The 18269-nt window shown below is 39.9% G+C and overlaps 1 protein-coding gene across 2 annotated transcripts in view; it reads left to right on the plus strand.

Annotated features, from left to right (window-relative positions):
* Positions 1–18269, plus strand: part of LOC140187150 (E3 ubiquitin-protein ligase rnf213-alpha-like) — a 225481-nt gene that overhangs the window by 8407 nt on the left and 198805 nt on the right. For both annotated transcript variants that reach the window (XM_072242138.1, XM_072242139.1), the window contains exons 3-5: positions 7160–7756; positions 14777–15030; positions 15785–15949. In XM_072242138.1, coding sequence (XP_072098239.1) covers positions 7160–7756; positions 14777–15030; positions 15785–15949 — 1016 coding nt within the window. The remainder of the gene's footprint in view (positions 1–7159; positions 7757–14776; positions 15031–15784; positions 15950–18269) is intronic.

Below are 18269 nucleotides of genomic sequence, written 5' to 3' on the forward strand. Positions count from 1 at the left end.
TTGAGCCTACTAGGGGTGTTATGTAATGAAGCAGAGGTGATTAGGGAGCTTAAGGTAAAAGAATCCTTTGGAACCAGTGATCACAATATGATTATGTTCAACTTGAAATTTGATAGAAAATAAGTCTGATGTAGTAGATTTGCAGTGGGTGTAAGGGAAATTACAGTTTTGAGAGGAGTTGGACAAAGTAAATTGGAAGGAGCTACTGGTAGGGATGTCAGAGCAGCCATGGTGTGTGTTTCTGGGGAAAAATGAGGAAGCTGCAAGACATGTATTCCAAAAATAAAGAAATACGTAAATGGTAAAATAGTACAACCATGGCTGACGAGGGAAGTCAAAGCTATTGTAAAAGCAAAAGAAAGGGCATACAACAAAGCAAAAATTAGTGGGAAGATGGAGGATTGGGAAGCCTTAATATTAAAAAAAAAAAAAAAACACCTATAGAGAACAACTAAAATCATTAGGAAGGAAAAGATGAAATATGAAAGCAAGCTAGCAAATATCAAAGTGGATAGTAAGTTTTTTCAAGTATTCTTAAAGATGAGAAATGAGTGGATTTAAAAACACAAACATGATGAATTCTGCAGATGCTGGAAGTTCAAGCCACACATCAAAATTGCTGGTGAATGCATCACCTGTCCAGCTCTTGGCTCCATCGTTTTCCCCCTCCCACTTTCAAATCTTTTACTAGTTCTTCCTTCAGTTAGTCCTGGCCTGAAATGTTGACTGTACCTCTTCCTAGAGATGCTGCCTGGCCTGTTGCATTCACCAGCAACTTTGTGTGTTGCTTGAAATGGGAGTGGATATAGGATTGCTAGAAAATGAGATAGGAGGAATAATAACAGGGGACAAGGAGATAGCTGCTGAACTAAATGAGAATTTTGCATCAGTTTGCCTGATGTAGTGTGGGAAGGAAGAGAAGTGGGTGCAGTTACTGCTACAAGAGAAGGTGCTGAAAGATTTGAGGTACACAAGTCACCCGTACCAGATGAACTGCACCCTAGAGTTCTGAAGGAGGTAGCATTAGATTATGGTGGCATTAGAAATGATCTTTCAAAAATTATTGGACTCTGGCATTGTGCGAGAGGACTGGAAAATTGCTAACATTACCCTTTAAGAAATTATAGACCAGTTAGCCTGACCTCAGTGGTTGGAAGATGTTAGAATCAATTGTTAAGGATGAGGTGATGGAGTACTTGGTGACACAGGACAAGATGGTACAAAGTCAGCATGGTTTCCTTCAGGGGAAAATCCTGCCTGACAAACCTGTTGGAGTTCTGAGGAATTACGAGTAGGATAGATAAAGGGGATGCAGTGGATGTTGTATATTTGGACTTTGAGAAGGCCTTTGATAAGGTGCCACATGAGGCTGCTTACTCAATTAAGAGCCCATGGTATTACAGGAAAGCTACTAACATGGTTAGAGCATTGGCTGATTGGTAGGAGGCAGCAAGTGGGCATGAAAGGATCCTTTTCTAGTCGGCTGCCAGTGACTCGTGTTCTGCAGGGGTCGATGTTGGGACCGCTTTTTGTGCTGTATATCAATGATTTGGATGATGGAATAAATGGCTTTGTTGCCAAGTTTGCAGATGATATGAAGATTGGTGGAGGGGCAGGTAGTGTTGAGGAAATGGGTAGGATGCAGAAGAACTTGGACAGATTAGAAGAATAGGCAAGAAAGTGGCAATTGAAATGGAATGCTGGAAAATGCATGGTCGTGCACTGTTAGTAGAAATAAACGTGGACTATTTTCTAAACGGGCAGAAAATTCAAGAATCTGAGATGCAGAGGGATTGGGAGTCCTTGTGCAGAACAGCCTGAAGACTAACTTGTAGGTTATGGTAGTGAGGTAGGGAAATGCCATGTTAGCATTAATTTCAAGAGGTCTAGAATACAAGAGCAGGGATGTGATGCTGAGGCTTTATAAGGCACTGGTGAGGCCTCACCTTGAGTATTGTGAACAGTTTTGGGCCCCTCATCTTAGAAGGGATGTGCTGGCATTGGAGAGGGTCCAGAGGAGGTTCACAAGGATGATTCCAGGAATGAAAGGGTTATCATATGAGGAACATTTGACTCTGGGCCTGTACTCCCTAGAATTTAGAAGGATGGGGGAGGGGGGGGGTCTCATTAAAACCTTTGGAATGTTGAAAGGCCTAGACAGTAGATGTAGTAAGGTTATTTCTCATGGTGGGAGAGTCTAGGATGAGGGCACAGCCTCAGGATAGAAGGGTACCATTTCAAAACAGATGAGAAATTTCTTTAGCCAAAGGGTGGTGAATTTGTTGCCACATGCAGCTGTGGAGGCCAGATCATTGGGTGTATTTAAGGTCAGATTGATAGGTTCTTGATTGGACATGGTATCAAAGGTTATAGGGAGAAGGCTGGGAACTGGGGTTGAGGAGATAGAGAAAAGATTCAGCCATGATTTGAATGGCAGCAGACTTGATGGGCCAGATGGCCTAATTCTGCTCCTATGTCTCATGGTCTTTTCATGTTTTACTCGTAGCTTGCACACTTACCTCTTTGCAATCAATGGCAAATTTGGCAGGCAGACACTTGGGTCCATTCATCCAAGTTGATTGTAAATAGCTGAGGCCCTAACTCTGATCTGAATGCTTAGCCACCTCAAATTAGTTATAGATTGCCAAATTTATCACCACTATTGTTAGCCAATCCTGTGTTATGTCAACATATCAGTTCTAACCCTTTGTGGTGGTATCTGTGCCTTATGTGGTATCTTATTGAATGCCTTCTGGAAATACAACACTACATGAACTGGTTCTTTTTCCACCCTTCCACTCATAGAGCTCAAGGAAATTTGAGTATTGTTATATTGGCAGGTATCCAGCTCTGTGAAATTTCAATGGTTCTATTTAATATCAGAGAATGTATACAACATACAACCTGAAATTCTTACTCCACAGACTTCCTTGAAATAGAAGAAAAACCCTACAGAATGAATGATAGGAAAAATGTAAGAAATCCAAAGCCCCCTGGCCCACCCACACTCAAGCAGTGTCAAGCATCCTCCCTTCCCCTCCCCCCCTCTTATTCTAACAAAGTATCAGCACTCCCACTACTCACCATGCAAGCAACAGCAAAGCCCTAAAGAGAGACCATGGTCTACAGTCCAGCAGAAACTATTGTTCATCCCTCAGGCAATTTCCCTCACTAACAAGGGAAAGGGAGATAATCACTCCTTCCACAAGAGAAGGGAAACAGAGTTTTTAATGTTAGTTTGTCTGTACTACCATTTCTATTTAGAGTTCCCCCAATTTGAGAATTGGCAGTCAACTCTCACTCACCATCAAGAGAGTGCTGATCACCTGAGTGCAGAGGCCTCTGACAGCTGCACTCAGTCTTCATGTTCCGGCTTCCTGTGACACTTCATTTGCAACACCAGTGAGAAAACAGGGCTGCAGTAGGCCACACCCTGAAGGCACTTGTTTTCAGGCTGCTCCTGGAGATATTGAAAATGTGGCCCACCGGCGAGCTGTAAGGACAGGAACACACTGCCATGCAGAACTGCATTTTGAGTGCAGCTGTAGAGCAGACTCCAACAGGACCTGAGTATTGTGTTATATTGGCCTCTCCAGCACCTTCACCACATGGGATGTGAGGGCAATTGGTCTGTAGTTGTCAAGTTCAGATGGAATTGCTGCCTTGGGTACAGGAACCAAGCAGGACGTCTTCCAAAGCACTGGTATTTTTTCCTGACTCAGACTCAGATTGTAAAGGTGCTACAAAATACCAGACAGCTGCCTTGCACAGATCTTCAGTACTCTGGGGCTGAACCATCCAGTCCAGTACCTTTGCCTTGATGTAGTCTCTCCAGCTGTCTCTTAACTGGACCTGCAGTCACAGTCAGGGGAGGGTGGTCATCCCCATGGAAGCAAGTCAGGGGGTTTTGAACTCAAGCACTCACCAGAGGGATTTTCAACATGTAACGTAATACCATTTGAGAAAAATATGATTGTGGAAGGTACCTGTTTTTTTTTAAAAAAAGAAGCCCTTGATTTTATAAAATGCTGAAGGAATTTGCGCTGTGACAGAATTCTTCTGATTGTGTTCTTCAGTAATCTTTATAAAATGAATGGTTGTGATTTTCATTATGGCTTGTGAAAATTACTTTATGCTAGTTAGCAAAGATCACTTGGGAGTTTTGACCAAATAGTTTCAAAATCATATTTAATAAAAAGTTCTATTTCCTGGATTTTGCTTTAGAAAGCTGTGGTTCCACTTTAGATTACTTGCCCTCTTAATTTGGTCCTTGATCCAACTTTGCCCATCCCTCAAGCATACTATTTCAGCTCTTCAGCTAGACTTTGATCATAGGAATAAAGAATGTTTGTAATTTATGGTAGCAATGACTATCCAGGTATCTTTATTGTGCTAAACTAATAATGTTTATTTTCCCAGATTCTTTGTTAACAGTATTTTTATTTTTAAAAATATAGACAGTGTTCTGGAGTACTAATTGAGCTTTGCATTTAATTTTTAGTGTATGGCAGTGGCACTGGAAGCCTGGATTAGTTCACATCCATAGATTAGAGATCACATTCTACCATGGTACTGTGGAATTAATAAAGTCTAATGGTCAAATGGTTCGATTTAATATCAGAGAATGTATATAGGATATAACCTGAAATTTTTACTCTTCAGAGACATCCATGAAACAAGAAACCCCCATCCCCAAGCTGCAGCAGAAGCATTGATCCTCCTCCCTCTTGCACCAGCAGAAGCCCCAACCTCCTACAACCCTGTCATGCAAACAATAACAAAACACAGCCCTCAAAAAGACTTTAATCTAGAGTCCATCATAAACTATAGTCCATACGCCAGCAGTTCTGAATCCCAGACAGGTTCTTTCTCATCAGCAAGGGAGTGAAGGATCGCTCCTGCAAACAAGAAGAGCGGAGGCCAACAGCTCGCTGTTCCAATGTTACAATCTTCTGTATTGCTTCTCCAAACCCCTTGACTAGAGGACCGACAGGCTCTCACTCACCATTTAAAAAGAGAGATTTTGCTTCAGTGGCAAAATCAGCGAGGAACCACGTTGTCTTTGCTACTTGAAGGTGATCCAGGTCGCTCCTGGAAGAACCAGAATAAAACTATTGTATTGTCTCTATCTGATTCATTGATGCCCTTTATTGAAGGAGATTTCTGTCTTTGCACGGACTGCTCTATATGTGATTGCAGGCTCTTAAATGACCTAGCAAATTAAAGGCAGTTAGGATGAGAGTATTGCTGACCTTTCCTTCAATGCCCAGATTTAACAAAGGGAATTAAAATGGTATTATTCATTTGAAAATTTAGATGACTAAATTTCTATTTATGACTAGACAATGGGGTGACCCATTGGGGTACCCTTTGAGAGAAGAGTAGTGCAGTCTGATGGGACCAGAATGAACATTAAATTTTCCTGAATGCTATTGGTATTGCTTTGCTTTGGAAACTGAAGTAGAAAACCTCAGTTTATTAAAGAATGACGCGTAGCAAAGCAAATATAGCTCCTCATTTAATGAAGGACACTTTTGATGGCATTTCTGGTTTATCTTCTACCCTTGTGCCTCTCGTTGTCATTCTGGAGACATGCAATCCTGTCATCCTCTGTCTGTCTCTTCTGTTTGTTCTTTTTCTCTGATCCTGGAGATGTGCATTTCTCAGCTCCTTTGTCTCTTCCTCTCTCCTCCTGTGCCTGTTTTTGTCATTCTGGAGACGTGCAGTCCTTTCATCCCCATCTCTTCAGCTCTTCTGTTTGTTGCTTGTCTCTGATCCTGGAGATGTGCATGCCTCTCCTCATCTATCTCATTTTTTTTTTGTCCTGAATCTTTGATCCTGGAGTCGTGCAGCCCTGGCCTCATCTGATTCTTGTTCTCTCCCTCTCCTTGCCACTTCCCGACGTTTGGCGTCATCTCTTGACCATAATGTCCCCATTCCCTTTCCACATGGCATAATTAAGCTTTTTTTTTTACCCTATTGCTGGATAGAAGATACGAAGCAGTAACACCAAAGGATGCTGATTATTCTTGATGATGTGGTTGGCGCTCTCCTAAATGGACATGATATAGTCGCCACTGTCCATTGACTGCAGCAAAGGGTTTTATGGGTGTCTTGATGTACGTCATTACAATAAGATTTAATTATCTCTCTATTGATGGGTGGCAGTTAGATCTGTCCCAATCCTGCACTTGCTGATGGTGATCAGCAGAATGTGACCCCTTGAAATAGAGCTGCCCTGCCCTTTTGCTCTGGTAGGTGTCATTGCTGAGGCTAGCCGTGTGCATGCGTCGGGCTGTCGCGTCCCGATTTCCATGATGGCCGATCTGGTTTTGGGTGAAAGGCAGCCTGTTGATTTTTGGCGAATGAGCAATTTTATATGAATATATAACCCTGAAGTTTGCATTCTCTAAATTAGCGCATTTTAATTTGACTTAGCCAAAAAAAGTGCCGCTGTAATGCACTGTTTGCACTCATTGGAGGTCACAAACAGAGCATGAGCGTTTTAGTAGTATATAGATAAAGCAGAAGGACAATTTTTTTTCTTCCTGTAAATGCCTACAAGAAAGTAAATCTCAAGGTAGTATATGGTATCATATGTACTTTGATAATAAATTTACTTTAAATTTGAAATTAGGAAAGAATAATCTTTGATGTTTAGAATTCAACAATATCTTGTCCGTCTTTTCCTTAGCAACATTGATGGGTAAGTGCTTATGATGTATTCAAACTCTCATTTCTTTCAAGTAAGTTGCAATTGGACAGAAGCTATGAGCACAGTATCTTCTGTGATAGATTATTCACACAAACTTGTCCAAATTAGTAGAACAAACATCTGATTTCTTGAATATTTTCAATGAAGTTGAAATTGAAGTGCAGTGAAACAAAGAAATGGAGCAAAATGGAAAATTGTTCACAATATATTCAGATAGCATGTTTGCGTAACGGTGCCATCAAAGATGGACTGAATACAAATATTTTACACTGTTTAATTTGTGTAGCTTTCTAATCAATAATATTATTAGAAAAGTTTTAATTTTTGCAGCTGAGTGATGGATGGTTGGGGGAGGAGGTGTGTGGAGTTTTAAAATCTAGGACACTAACTATACTGTTTGCTACCACTGATATGTTCTGAATGTTGTTTTTCTTTCAAAAACAGAAAAAACGGAGACGGAAGGAACAGAGTGCAGCTGATACATGTAAAGAAACTACTTCTGCTTCTGAGCATGACCAGTTGTATTTGGAAAGTGATCATACAGACACAAAATTAGTGCAACTCAAATTTGGAAATGAAAGTAATGTTTTTTCTGCTGTCACTGATGATGGGACCAGTGACCTAAAATCTACCAGTGAAAATGCTGATATGGGTGCTATGGGTGATGGACCCTATCCCAAATCAACACAAAAGGATAAAGTGCCAGATAATTACACTCCAGTCAAAGATGGTGCAAAACAAAGCTTAGTACCACCCAAAAGTGACATCATACCTGCTGAGAACAAAGATCATGGTGCCAGAGCTACTGTAGAGAATCTAGTGCCTGACCCTTGTAAGAACAAACCAACCAAATCATTGGGAGATAGAATTTTAGCCACAGAAAAACAGAGGAGTGGCAACGATGAGATTAAATCTGTAAAGAAAGGCAATTTAGGCAAATCAGAAGCTAATAGTAAAACAGAACACAGCAACACAGGAACCAGTGACAAAAAGTCTCCCAGTCAACGGGAGCTGGAGAAGGAAGAAACCATTCCACTGAAGGTTATAACATGTATTTATAAATTGTTTTTTTTTAATCACAATAGTACTTTTAAAAATGGTGCCATTTAAAAACATTAACAGTAATGTAAAATTATTGTAAAATACGTAAAGTAAAAAAAATTAGAACAATATTCTACAATGTCTTAATTTTCAACTGTCTAGATGTCTCATTGGGGAAAAGTAATTATATTAAGAATATATTTTCATATTTTTGGTGAGGCATGCTCTGGGAATGCTGGTTGTATTTTGCTCTATCACCTACTATTCACACAGGAGGGTAATTTTACTAATATAACACAAGAATATAAAACATGTTAGTTAATTAATGTTAACAGGTTATTTATAGCCAAATCCACTCTTCTCATTGTATAGCCCAATAGATAATAAAAGTTCTCACCTTAGTTTATTAGAGCTTATCCCAAATGTCTTGCCAGTTAGGATCAGCCACAGATCAGGAATTGAAAGCAATGCTTTCTAGTCTTTAGCATTGTCGGAATTTGCAGATGATACAATGCCTATAAAAAGTATTCACACCCCTTGGAAGTTTTCATATTTTATTTTACATCATTGAATCACAATAGATTAAATTTGGCTTTTTTGACACTGATCAACAGAAAAGGACTCTTTCATCTCAAAGTGAAAACAGGTCTTTACAAGGTGATCTAAATTAATTACAAATTAAAATGCAAAATAATTAAGTATTCACCCCCTTCTAATGGGACACACCAGATCATCACTGGTGCAGCCAATTGGTTTTAGAAGTCACATAATTAGTTAAATGGAGATCTGTTTTTGGAGACCTGCATGCAGTCAAGATGTTTCAATTGATTGTAGTAAAAATACATCTGTATCTGGAGGGTCTAACTGCTGGTGAAATAGTACCCTGGCAAAAACTACACCATGAAGACAAAAGAACACTCCAAGCAACTGCACGAAAATGTTATTGAAAAGCACAAGTCAGATAGATACAAGAAAATTTCCAAGTCACTGAATATCCCTTGGAGTACAGATAATTCAATCATCAAGAAATGGAAAGAATATGGCACAGCTCTAAATCTGTCAGGAACAGGCCGTCCTCAAAAACTAAGTGACTGCAAGAAGGGTCTAGTGAGGGAGGCCACCAAGAGACCTATGACAACTTTGGGGAGTTTCAAGCTTCAGTGGCTGAGATGGGGAGAGACTGTGCATACAACAACTGTTGCCCAGGTGTAGCTTTATGGGAGAGTGGTGAAGAGAAAGCCACTGTTGGGGGTGGGGGGGGGGGAACTCACATGAAATCTTGGCTAGAGTTTGCCAAAAGGCTTGTGGGACACTCTGAAGTCAGCTGAAAGAAGGTTCTATGGTCTGATGGAACCAAAATTGAACTTTTTGGCCATCACTAGGTTCGGTGTAAGCCAAACACCATGCTTCATCAAAAACACACCATTCCTACCGTGAAGCATAGTGGTGGCTGCATCATGCTGTGGGGATACTAAACTGCAACAGGCCCTGGAGGCTTGTGAATGTAGAGGATAAGATGAATGCAGTTAAATACTGGGAAATCAGAGGAAAGCCTGATGCAGTCTGCAAGAGAACTGCCCCTTGGGAGAAGATTTGTTTTCCAGCAAGACAATGACCCAAGCGTAAAATCAAAGCTACCTAGGAATGCTTAAAAACAACAAAAGTTAATGTCCTGGAGTGGCCAAGTCAGAGTCCAGGCCTCAATTCCCAATTTCGAATTTGTGGCTAGACTTGAAAAGGGCTGTTCACTCATGATCCCCATGCAGTCTGACTGAGCTTGAGCAGCTTTGTAAAGAAGAATGGGGGAAAATTGCAGTGTCCAGATGTGCAAAGTTGATAAGAGACCTATCCACACAGACTCAAGGCTATAATTGGTGACATCTACAAAATACTGACTTGAAGCGGGTGAATATTTATGGAATCAATTATTTTGTGTTTTATATTTGTAATTAATTTAGGTCACTTTGTAGAGATCTGTTTTCATTTTGACATGAAAGAGTATTTTCTGTTGATCAGTATCAAAAAAGCCAAATTAATCCACTGAGATTCAATGTTGTAAAAGAACAAAACATGAAAACTTCCAAGGGGGTGGGGGTTGTGAATACTTTTTCCAGGCACTGTATGATAATTAGTGGTGTTGTGAATAACATAGAAGACTGGCAAAGAATACAACAGGATATAGATCAGTTGCTGATATGGGTAAAGAAATGGCAGATGGAGTTTAACCGGGCCAAATGTGAACTATTACACCTTGGTTAGTCAAATGCATGGTGAAAGTACAGTATTAACAGCAGAAGGATCTTGATGTCCCTGCTCATAGTTCCCTGAAAGTGGCTATACAGGTTGTTAGGGTGATTAAGAAGACATTCGGCTGGCTTGACTTTATTCATTGAGACACTGAGTTCAAAAGTCAGGAAGTTATATTCGAGCTTTGTAAAGCTCTAGTTAGGCTGCATCTGGAGTATGGTATATAGTTCTGGTTGCTCATTATAGATAGGATGTTGAGGCTTTGGAGAAGATACAGAAGAGATTTACTAGGATGTTGCCTGGATTAGAGGGCATGTGTTATAAAGAGAGGCTGGACAAATTTATGTTGTTTTCTCTGGAGCTGTGGAGGCTGGGCTGGTAATCTAATAGGTGTTTATATGATTATAAGAGGCAAAGATACTGTAGAATAGGCAGATCGTATCTTTTTTCAAGGTTTAAAATGTCTAATAGCAGAAGGCATGCGTTTATCATGAGGGGTAAATTCAAAGAAATGTGAGGGGCAAGTTTTTACATAATGGTGGGTGTCTGGAATGCGCTGTCTGAGGTGGTGGTAGAGGCAGAACTATTAGAGACTTTTAAGAGACGTTTAGATAGACGCATGAATATGATGGAAATGGAAGGATATGAACATTGTGTAGGCAAAAGAGCAGTTTCGTTAGCCATTTGACTACTAATTTAATTGGTTCAGCGCAACATTGTGGACTGTGGGGCCTGTCCTTGTACTGTTCTGTTATTTGAATACTTCCCCAGCAGATCCCAGATTTACCTTTTTGATGTTAATTGGCTGACCAGCAGCAGTTACCTAACAATGAAGGAAAATGTACTCTCCCCTAACAACATTCTAGGTGTGACTTGTTTAACAGTAGAATAATTTCAACCCACGTGTTGGCAACAGGAGAAGTAATGGTAAAGGGTTGGATGCCTGTGATTCATGCTGCTCCCATTCCTGCTAGCACCCTTGCTGTTTGTAATGTACGTGAATTACTCGGATTTGGTTGTGGATATGTGACAGGCATGATCAGTAAATTCATGGATGACATAACGATTGGTGGAATTGTTGAGGGTATAGAAGATAGTCATAGGTTGCAGAGAAATATTGATGTGTTGGAGAACAGGGCTGTAAAGCAGCAGATGGTGCTTTAATTCAGACAAATGCCAGGTGGTGCATTTTGGGACCACTAATGAGGCTGGGACATACACTATGAATGGTAGGTCCTTAAGGAGTGTAGAGGAACAAATAGCTCTTGGAATAGATCCTTTAGTGACAACAAAAATGGTTAACATGGTTAGAAATGAATATGGCATGCAGGCCCTCTAGTTGGAACATTGAATACAGAAATGGGGAGATATTACTCTAACTTTATAAAACCTTGGTCAGACCTTAACTGGAATATTGCATGTCATTGCTGTGTTTGGTGGTTTCTGTTTAAGAACCCTCTAGTGAAGCTAATGTTTTCCTCATGTAAGATTGTGCTACCTTTAACTCCTGCCACCCAGCTCCAGCTCCCTCCTCTTTCCTATTTGCCTCGTTCTTCAAATTCCACTTCTCCCCCCCCACAACCTGTTCCCTTTGCCCATCATCCTTTACATTCAGTCCGTCTATCACTACGAGCCCGCCTTTGCTCTCTCCCTCCTCTTTATACTGTATATCTTCTCTCTTTACTCTCAGACCTAATTGATGCTTTCTTGATTCAAAACGTCAACAGTACCCCCCCCCCACACACAGATATTACTCCATCTACTGAGTTCCTACAGTAGTTTATTCATTGCTCAAGGAATTCAGCATGGATAATGACTGATATTATTGCGAGGTGCTCCATCTTGGAAAATATTATTCCTCAGAAAGCTGAAAGAATTTTGTATATGCCCTTTCATCCTCACCAATTTTTAACAGTGCACCATAGAAGGCATCCTTTCTGGATACATCATGGCTTGATGTGGCAACTGCTTGGATGGACACTGCGTGAAACTACAGAGTTATAGACATAACTCAGCGCATAGTGATGTACAATGAAAATGGGCCCTTTGACCCAGTTGTTTCATGTAATCTAGATTCACATCTAAGCTAGTTCCACTTGCCCACTTTTGGCTCATATCTCTTTAAACCTTTCCCATCCATTTACCTATCCAAGTGCCTTTTAAATGTTAATCTACCTGCCTCAACCTCTTTCTCTGACAGCTTGTTCCATGTACTGACCCCCAGTGCATCATAATGTTGCACCTCAGGTTCGTATCAAATCTCCCACTTCTCACCTGAAACCTCTGCTCTGTTTCTTGATATCACAAAGTCTGCTCAATTACCCTCTCTATGCCCTTCAAAAGTCTACACTTTATAAGATCACCCCTCATTCTCCTATGCACAATGAAAAAAGTTCTAACTTGCTCCACAGAAACCAGGTTCCCCTCCATGGACTCTGTCTACACTTTTTGCTGCCTTGATAAAGCAGCCAACAGACCCCACCTACCCGAGGCACTCTCTTATCTCCCTGCCCTGTCCCACCTCCATCGAGCAGAAGATACAAATGCCTGTCCATCAGGTTCATGGACAATTTCTATCATGTTGCTACAGAAATATTGAATGATTCCCTGGCAATACCTACATCAAGCTGCTGTTATTAATTACAGCTCAGCATTCAACACGATCATGAAAGACGAATGTCTGCTGAAACAAATCTTCTACTCCCAGCTTAAAGAAGGCATATGTAAAAGAGGCAGACGACAGAAGAGATTCAAAGACATCTTAAGAGCCAACATGAAGAAATGTAACATCGACATCAACAATTGGGAAACCAATGCCAAGGACAGGAAACTCTGGCAAGCCGTCATCCGAGAAGGAACAGCAACTTTTGAAGCCAACAGATATGCAGAATTAGAAGAAAAGAGAAGAAAATGGAAAGAGAGGCAGCAACAACCAAAGCCCGATCTGCCATCTGGAACTACTTGTCCTGAATGCGGAAGAACTTTCAAAGCCAAGATTGGACTCATAAGCCACTTGAGAGCCCATAATTAGATCAGCAGAACGAAGACCATCATCTTCGACCTCGAGGGATAGCCACGACGACGACCCTCAGATCTAATCAGCAAGCTACAAAACCTTGGCCTCTGTGCCCCTCTCTGGATCTGTGACTTCTCATCGGGAGGCCACAGTCAATGCAGATCAGAAATAACATCTCCTCGCTGACAGTCAACACTGGTGCATCTCAAGGATGCAAACTTGACCCACTGCTCTACTATCTCTACACCCATGACTGTGCGGCTAGGTACAGCAACAGGAAATTAGATGACACAACTATTGTTGCCAGAATTTCAGATGGTGATGAGGAGGTGTACAGGATCGAGATTGGTCAGCTGGTTGAGTAGTGTTGCAACAATGAACTTGCACTCAACCTCATAAACCCAAGGAATTGACTATGGACTTCTGGAAGGAAAAATTGATTGAACACCTCAGTCCACATCTAGAGATCTGCCATGGAAGGGGTGAAGAGTTTCAAGTTTGTGGGTATCAACGTCTCTGAAGATTTATCCTGGGTCCAACATATTGAAGCAATTTCAATGAAGGCACGACAGCAACTATATTTCATTAAGAGTTTGTGGAGACTTGGAATATCACCAAAGATTCTCACAAATTTCTACAGATGTACCATTCTAACTGATTGCATCACCGTCTGGCATTGAGGGGCCACTGGACAAGATTAGAAAAAGCTGCACAAAGTTGTAAACTCAGCTGGCTCCATTATGGGTACCTGCTTCCTCAGCATTGAGGATACCTTTAAAAGATGATACCTCAAAGAAGGTGGCATCCATAATTAAGGACCCCCATCACTCAGGACATGCCCTCTTCTCATTACTACCATCAAGGAGGAGGTACAGGAGCTTGAAGACACACATTCACTGTTTCAGGAACAGCTTCTTCCTATCTGCCATCAGATTTCTGAATGATTAAGGAACTCTCCCTCAGACTTTTTGCTCTCTTTTGCATTTCTTACAGTATTTAAGTTTTTATGTATATTTTTTTAATCATAATTCATGTTTTTATAATTGTGTATTGCAATGTACTGCTATTCAAATTTCATAGCATATGCCAGTTATATTAAAATTGATTCTGATAGTATGGTGAGATTAACTCTTGACCTCGCAATCTACTCTGTTATATCCTTGCACCTTAATTGTCTGCCTGCACTGCATTTTCTCTGAAACTCTAACACTTTATTCTGCATTCTGTTATTTTCCCCTTTACTGCCTCATTGTAATGAAATGATCTGTATGGATGACACGCAAAACATATAATTGAAACAAATATGTTCACTGTACTCTATGGCAATAATAAACCAATTTACCTTCGGAAGCTCAAGTTACGGACAGATAAAGCAACTGATTACAGTATAAAAAGGTGGCATAGCATTTAGTGTGACACAATTACAGTTTGTGGCATTGGAGTTCAGATCTCCATTCTGGTACTGTCTGTAAGGAGTTTGTACTTCCTGTCTGAGACTGCGTGGGTTTACTTTGGGTGCTTTGGTTTCCTCCCACAGTTGAAAGACGTACCAGTTAGGAGGTTAATTGGTCATTGTAAATTATCCTGTGATTAGGCTAGTGTTACATTGGTGGGGTGCTGGGTGGCACAGCTCATTGGGCCGGAAGGGCCTGTTCTGCACTGCATCTCTAAATAACAAATAAAAAGTAAAATGTAAGTTTGAAAACATTGAAGGCAGAGATTTTCAAGTTACTTTTCTTGTCTTTGGTGCCCCCTAGGGTGGATATTCAAGAACAGATGATAAAAAAAATCCCATTCAGAAGAGTGAGAAGAAAGGACTGGGGCATGATTCCAAGACACTGGGACAAAAACGGGCTGAAAATCCATTGGAAAGCCCAGAACAGAAAAGTAACAGTGAATTGACTGCCTCAACAGCAAGCAACAAAAGTGCTGATGAAGATAAAAAACCATTAAGCAGGAAGGAAAAACAGCAACAAGAAAAACAATCAAAAGAAAAGCCTTCTGAACCAAGGTGGGGAAAACACAAATGAGATATCATGTATTTGAAGTCATGAGAGAGATTCAGTTACTAAGTTTGCTAGGCTTTAGCTGGCTGAATAATTGAATACTGTTGTCTTGAAGTTTGATTAGTAGACGTTTTTAAAGTCGGGTTGTGTTAGTGTGATTATACATTTGTCGGTAGAAAGCATATGAGGGAAATTTCTGCACTTTGTTTTTTCTCTTATAATTTTCCTTCTTGGCTACCCATTTCTTTTCTCTCATGTGTTTCAGCCTTTGCAGTTTTGTCTAATTTATTTTTCTATACACGTGTGCCTACAGCTGACCCACTTCATTTATTAATTCTTGCTTTATTGTGAGCAGCATCTCATCAGCTCTTTTTGTTCAGTTTAGTTACATCTGCTTTCTTTCATTCCCTCTTGAAGTACAGGTCCTTCCACTTTTTCTTCACTTGTTGTTATAGCCATCCTCTGTCTTTATCATGTGAAACTGCTATTTGTTCATTAAAATATGACAGTTCCCAGCTAAAAGAATTCTAGTCTTGCCTGTTGCTTACCACTCTGAAAACTTGGTACAGATATGACCAATAGAGTTTAGACAGTTGACTTTCTTACAGAATATCAGTTATATTTCTTGTATTAAAATACTGTTATAAATGGAGTGCAAATTGTATAAAGGTGAAATAATTCTAATATGAAACACCACATATTTCAGACTTCCCAAGGATCATTGTGTATTTGTTTTAATAATATGTTTTAAATCTACAGTTACAAATCTACAGCTTTAAAACCTGAAGAAACTGTTTTTGTTTACTTCCATGCAATATTGTCAAAGGATTTTAATTTCAATCCAGTTAAAGATAAAGTATTTATAAGATCTGGGAGTCTTGCTGAAGACTGGGACACAAACGTATGTGAAGTAACTGTAACCAAGTAAGTTTACATTTGGTTAAAAGTTTTCAAGCAATGTTTTGTTTTTGCTTGCATTTATCTCGAATGTTAGAATAATGAAGAATATATTTGCATATTTAACCTTGCATTACTCAACCCTACTGAAAGAACTGCTTTTGTCATGTTTGATCTTATGTTATCATCGATGAAGCTAAGAATTGCTTCTGAAAAAACATCAACATGAAAATTGTCTTCCATTTAATTGCCAGTGGTTGTGCAGAATACACAACACTCGATTGTCTCACATTATCTGATTCACACGAAAGGGTTAAATTTGCCAGACAAGAGTATCCTAGAGCTACGAGAGCAACAGTGCTTTGCAGTGACCTTGTTGCTTAGCCTTGGCTGGGAAGTACTGAGAAAGCCTTTAGCAGCGAGGAAAAAACACATCTTCACAGCTTAGTTATCTGTCAAACCATCAAGACTTTAGAACGCTTCAGAATGTTACTGATCTTCATAAACATTCAAAAAAACTATTAGAAATGAATTCACATATTAAAAGCTATTAAAAGTAAAATAATTTCGAATTAAAATTGATCTCAGAGATAAATTAATTTTCTTTTCCTGCACAATTGGGTGTTTGACGGTCTTCTATAATGGGTTTTATTTGGTTTCTTTGTTTTGTGGCTGCCTGTAAAAGAGACGAATCTCAAGGTTGTATATAGTATACATACTTTGATAATAAATATACTTTGAACTTTAAAACGGCATAATTCTGACCGTCTGTGCTCGCAGCTATAGTCTTCTCTTTTGAAGTGAAATGGCTGATAGAGGATTCATGAACAGATTTTCACGTGGAATTTCATTAATTTGGCATAGTAGATTTGGGAACAGCTTCTTTCCAACTGTGATAAGACTGCTGAACGGATCCTGACCTGGATCTGGGCCATACCCTCCAAATATCCGGACCTGCGCCTCGGTTTTTTTGCCCTACCTTACTTTCCCTTTTCTATTTATGATTTATAATTTAAATTTTTAATATTTACTATCAATTTGTACTCCAGGGAGCATGAAGAGCAGAATCAAATATTGCTGTGATGATTGTTTGCTCTAGTATCAATTGTTTGGCGACAATAAAGTATAAAGTATAAAAAATAGTATAGTTATATGTTAGCCATCTTTGGATCTGTCAGCAAGTTTGGGATTTCCACATTGGATATGCTTGTGATAAAGTTCAAAACTTGCAAGCATCTACAGGGATACATATTGGCAGTATGCTGAGGCCCAGCTGATAATCCTTGAGGCACTTCACAAATGTAACCTGCCATTCCAAACACAAACTGGTGACTCAAACTCTGTTTCGTTGGTTTACTATTTCTCAGTCCTTGTTAAAATAATGAAATAGATGTTCAGTGAACTCCTGTGCTGTGGTAGCAGGTCTGGGTGAGCACATTTTCAAAGAGTCGAAGGACAGCAGAGATCATGGGGGGGGGGCAGCGAGAGGGTTTCAGTGTGAGAGGGAACACAAAGTAGATTTTCAGAATTGATTGCTGTCTAGACTTGCTCATGTTGCCTACCTGCGGGGACTTAACCTTTCCAGAGTGGATGGTCAAAAGAGTAGCAAGAAGGTTTCAGGTGGTGTACATCTCTGGAGCATTTAGTCTACCTTTGACAGACTACTGTTTAAAGCTTTTGTACTGTTTTTAAATGCCTTTGATAAAGATGGTTAAAAGCAATCTAAATAGTTGCAAAAATGTTATTCATATTTGGAATGCAAATAAATATATACTTTAAAATGCTGACAGATAATTAAAACATATTAAATCAACTTACCTATTCCGGTCTCAGTTCCACAAATGAGTAAATTTGCCATTTGTATGTTAGCCAACTGCTGGGTGGAGTTAAAGTATGTTCAGCCTTTCTCCTTAGTACACTGGATGCCTAATTGCTTGTTTTAATGGTAAGTGCATTGGGTGAGAAACACATCATCTGCACTGGATTCTGACCAGCTTATCTCAGACTTGGCTTTGCTTGTATGGAAGTTAGAGACTAAAAGAGTTGTGGAATGCAGGAAGCAGTTGAGTAAAACGAAGCTTAAGTTAAAAAAAAAAAGGCTGCCAGCAATTAATTAACAAGTTTAAAGTGAAATACCAAGGACACCTTACCTTTTTTCAGAATTGGTGATGCCTTTCAATGTAGTGTCAGTTCTTATTAGTTTCGCTCCTCAGCCTGTTCATGTCCCAAGTCTGAACTGGATGGTGAATGTTAGACTTTTACATTTGGCTGAACTGTTTCTGTCAGTCAGTTCCATCTGACCCATTGTTCCAAACCTCAGATACCAAATCTGATCAAATTCCTTCTG

This window comes from Mobula birostris, chromosome 24, assembly GCF_030028105.1.
Source record: "Mobula birostris isolate sMobBir1 chromosome 24, sMobBir1.hap1, whole genome shotgun sequence".
NCBI classification, from domain to species: domain Eukaryota; kingdom Metazoa; phylum Chordata; class Chondrichthyes; order Myliobatiformes; family Myliobatidae; genus Mobula; species Mobula birostris.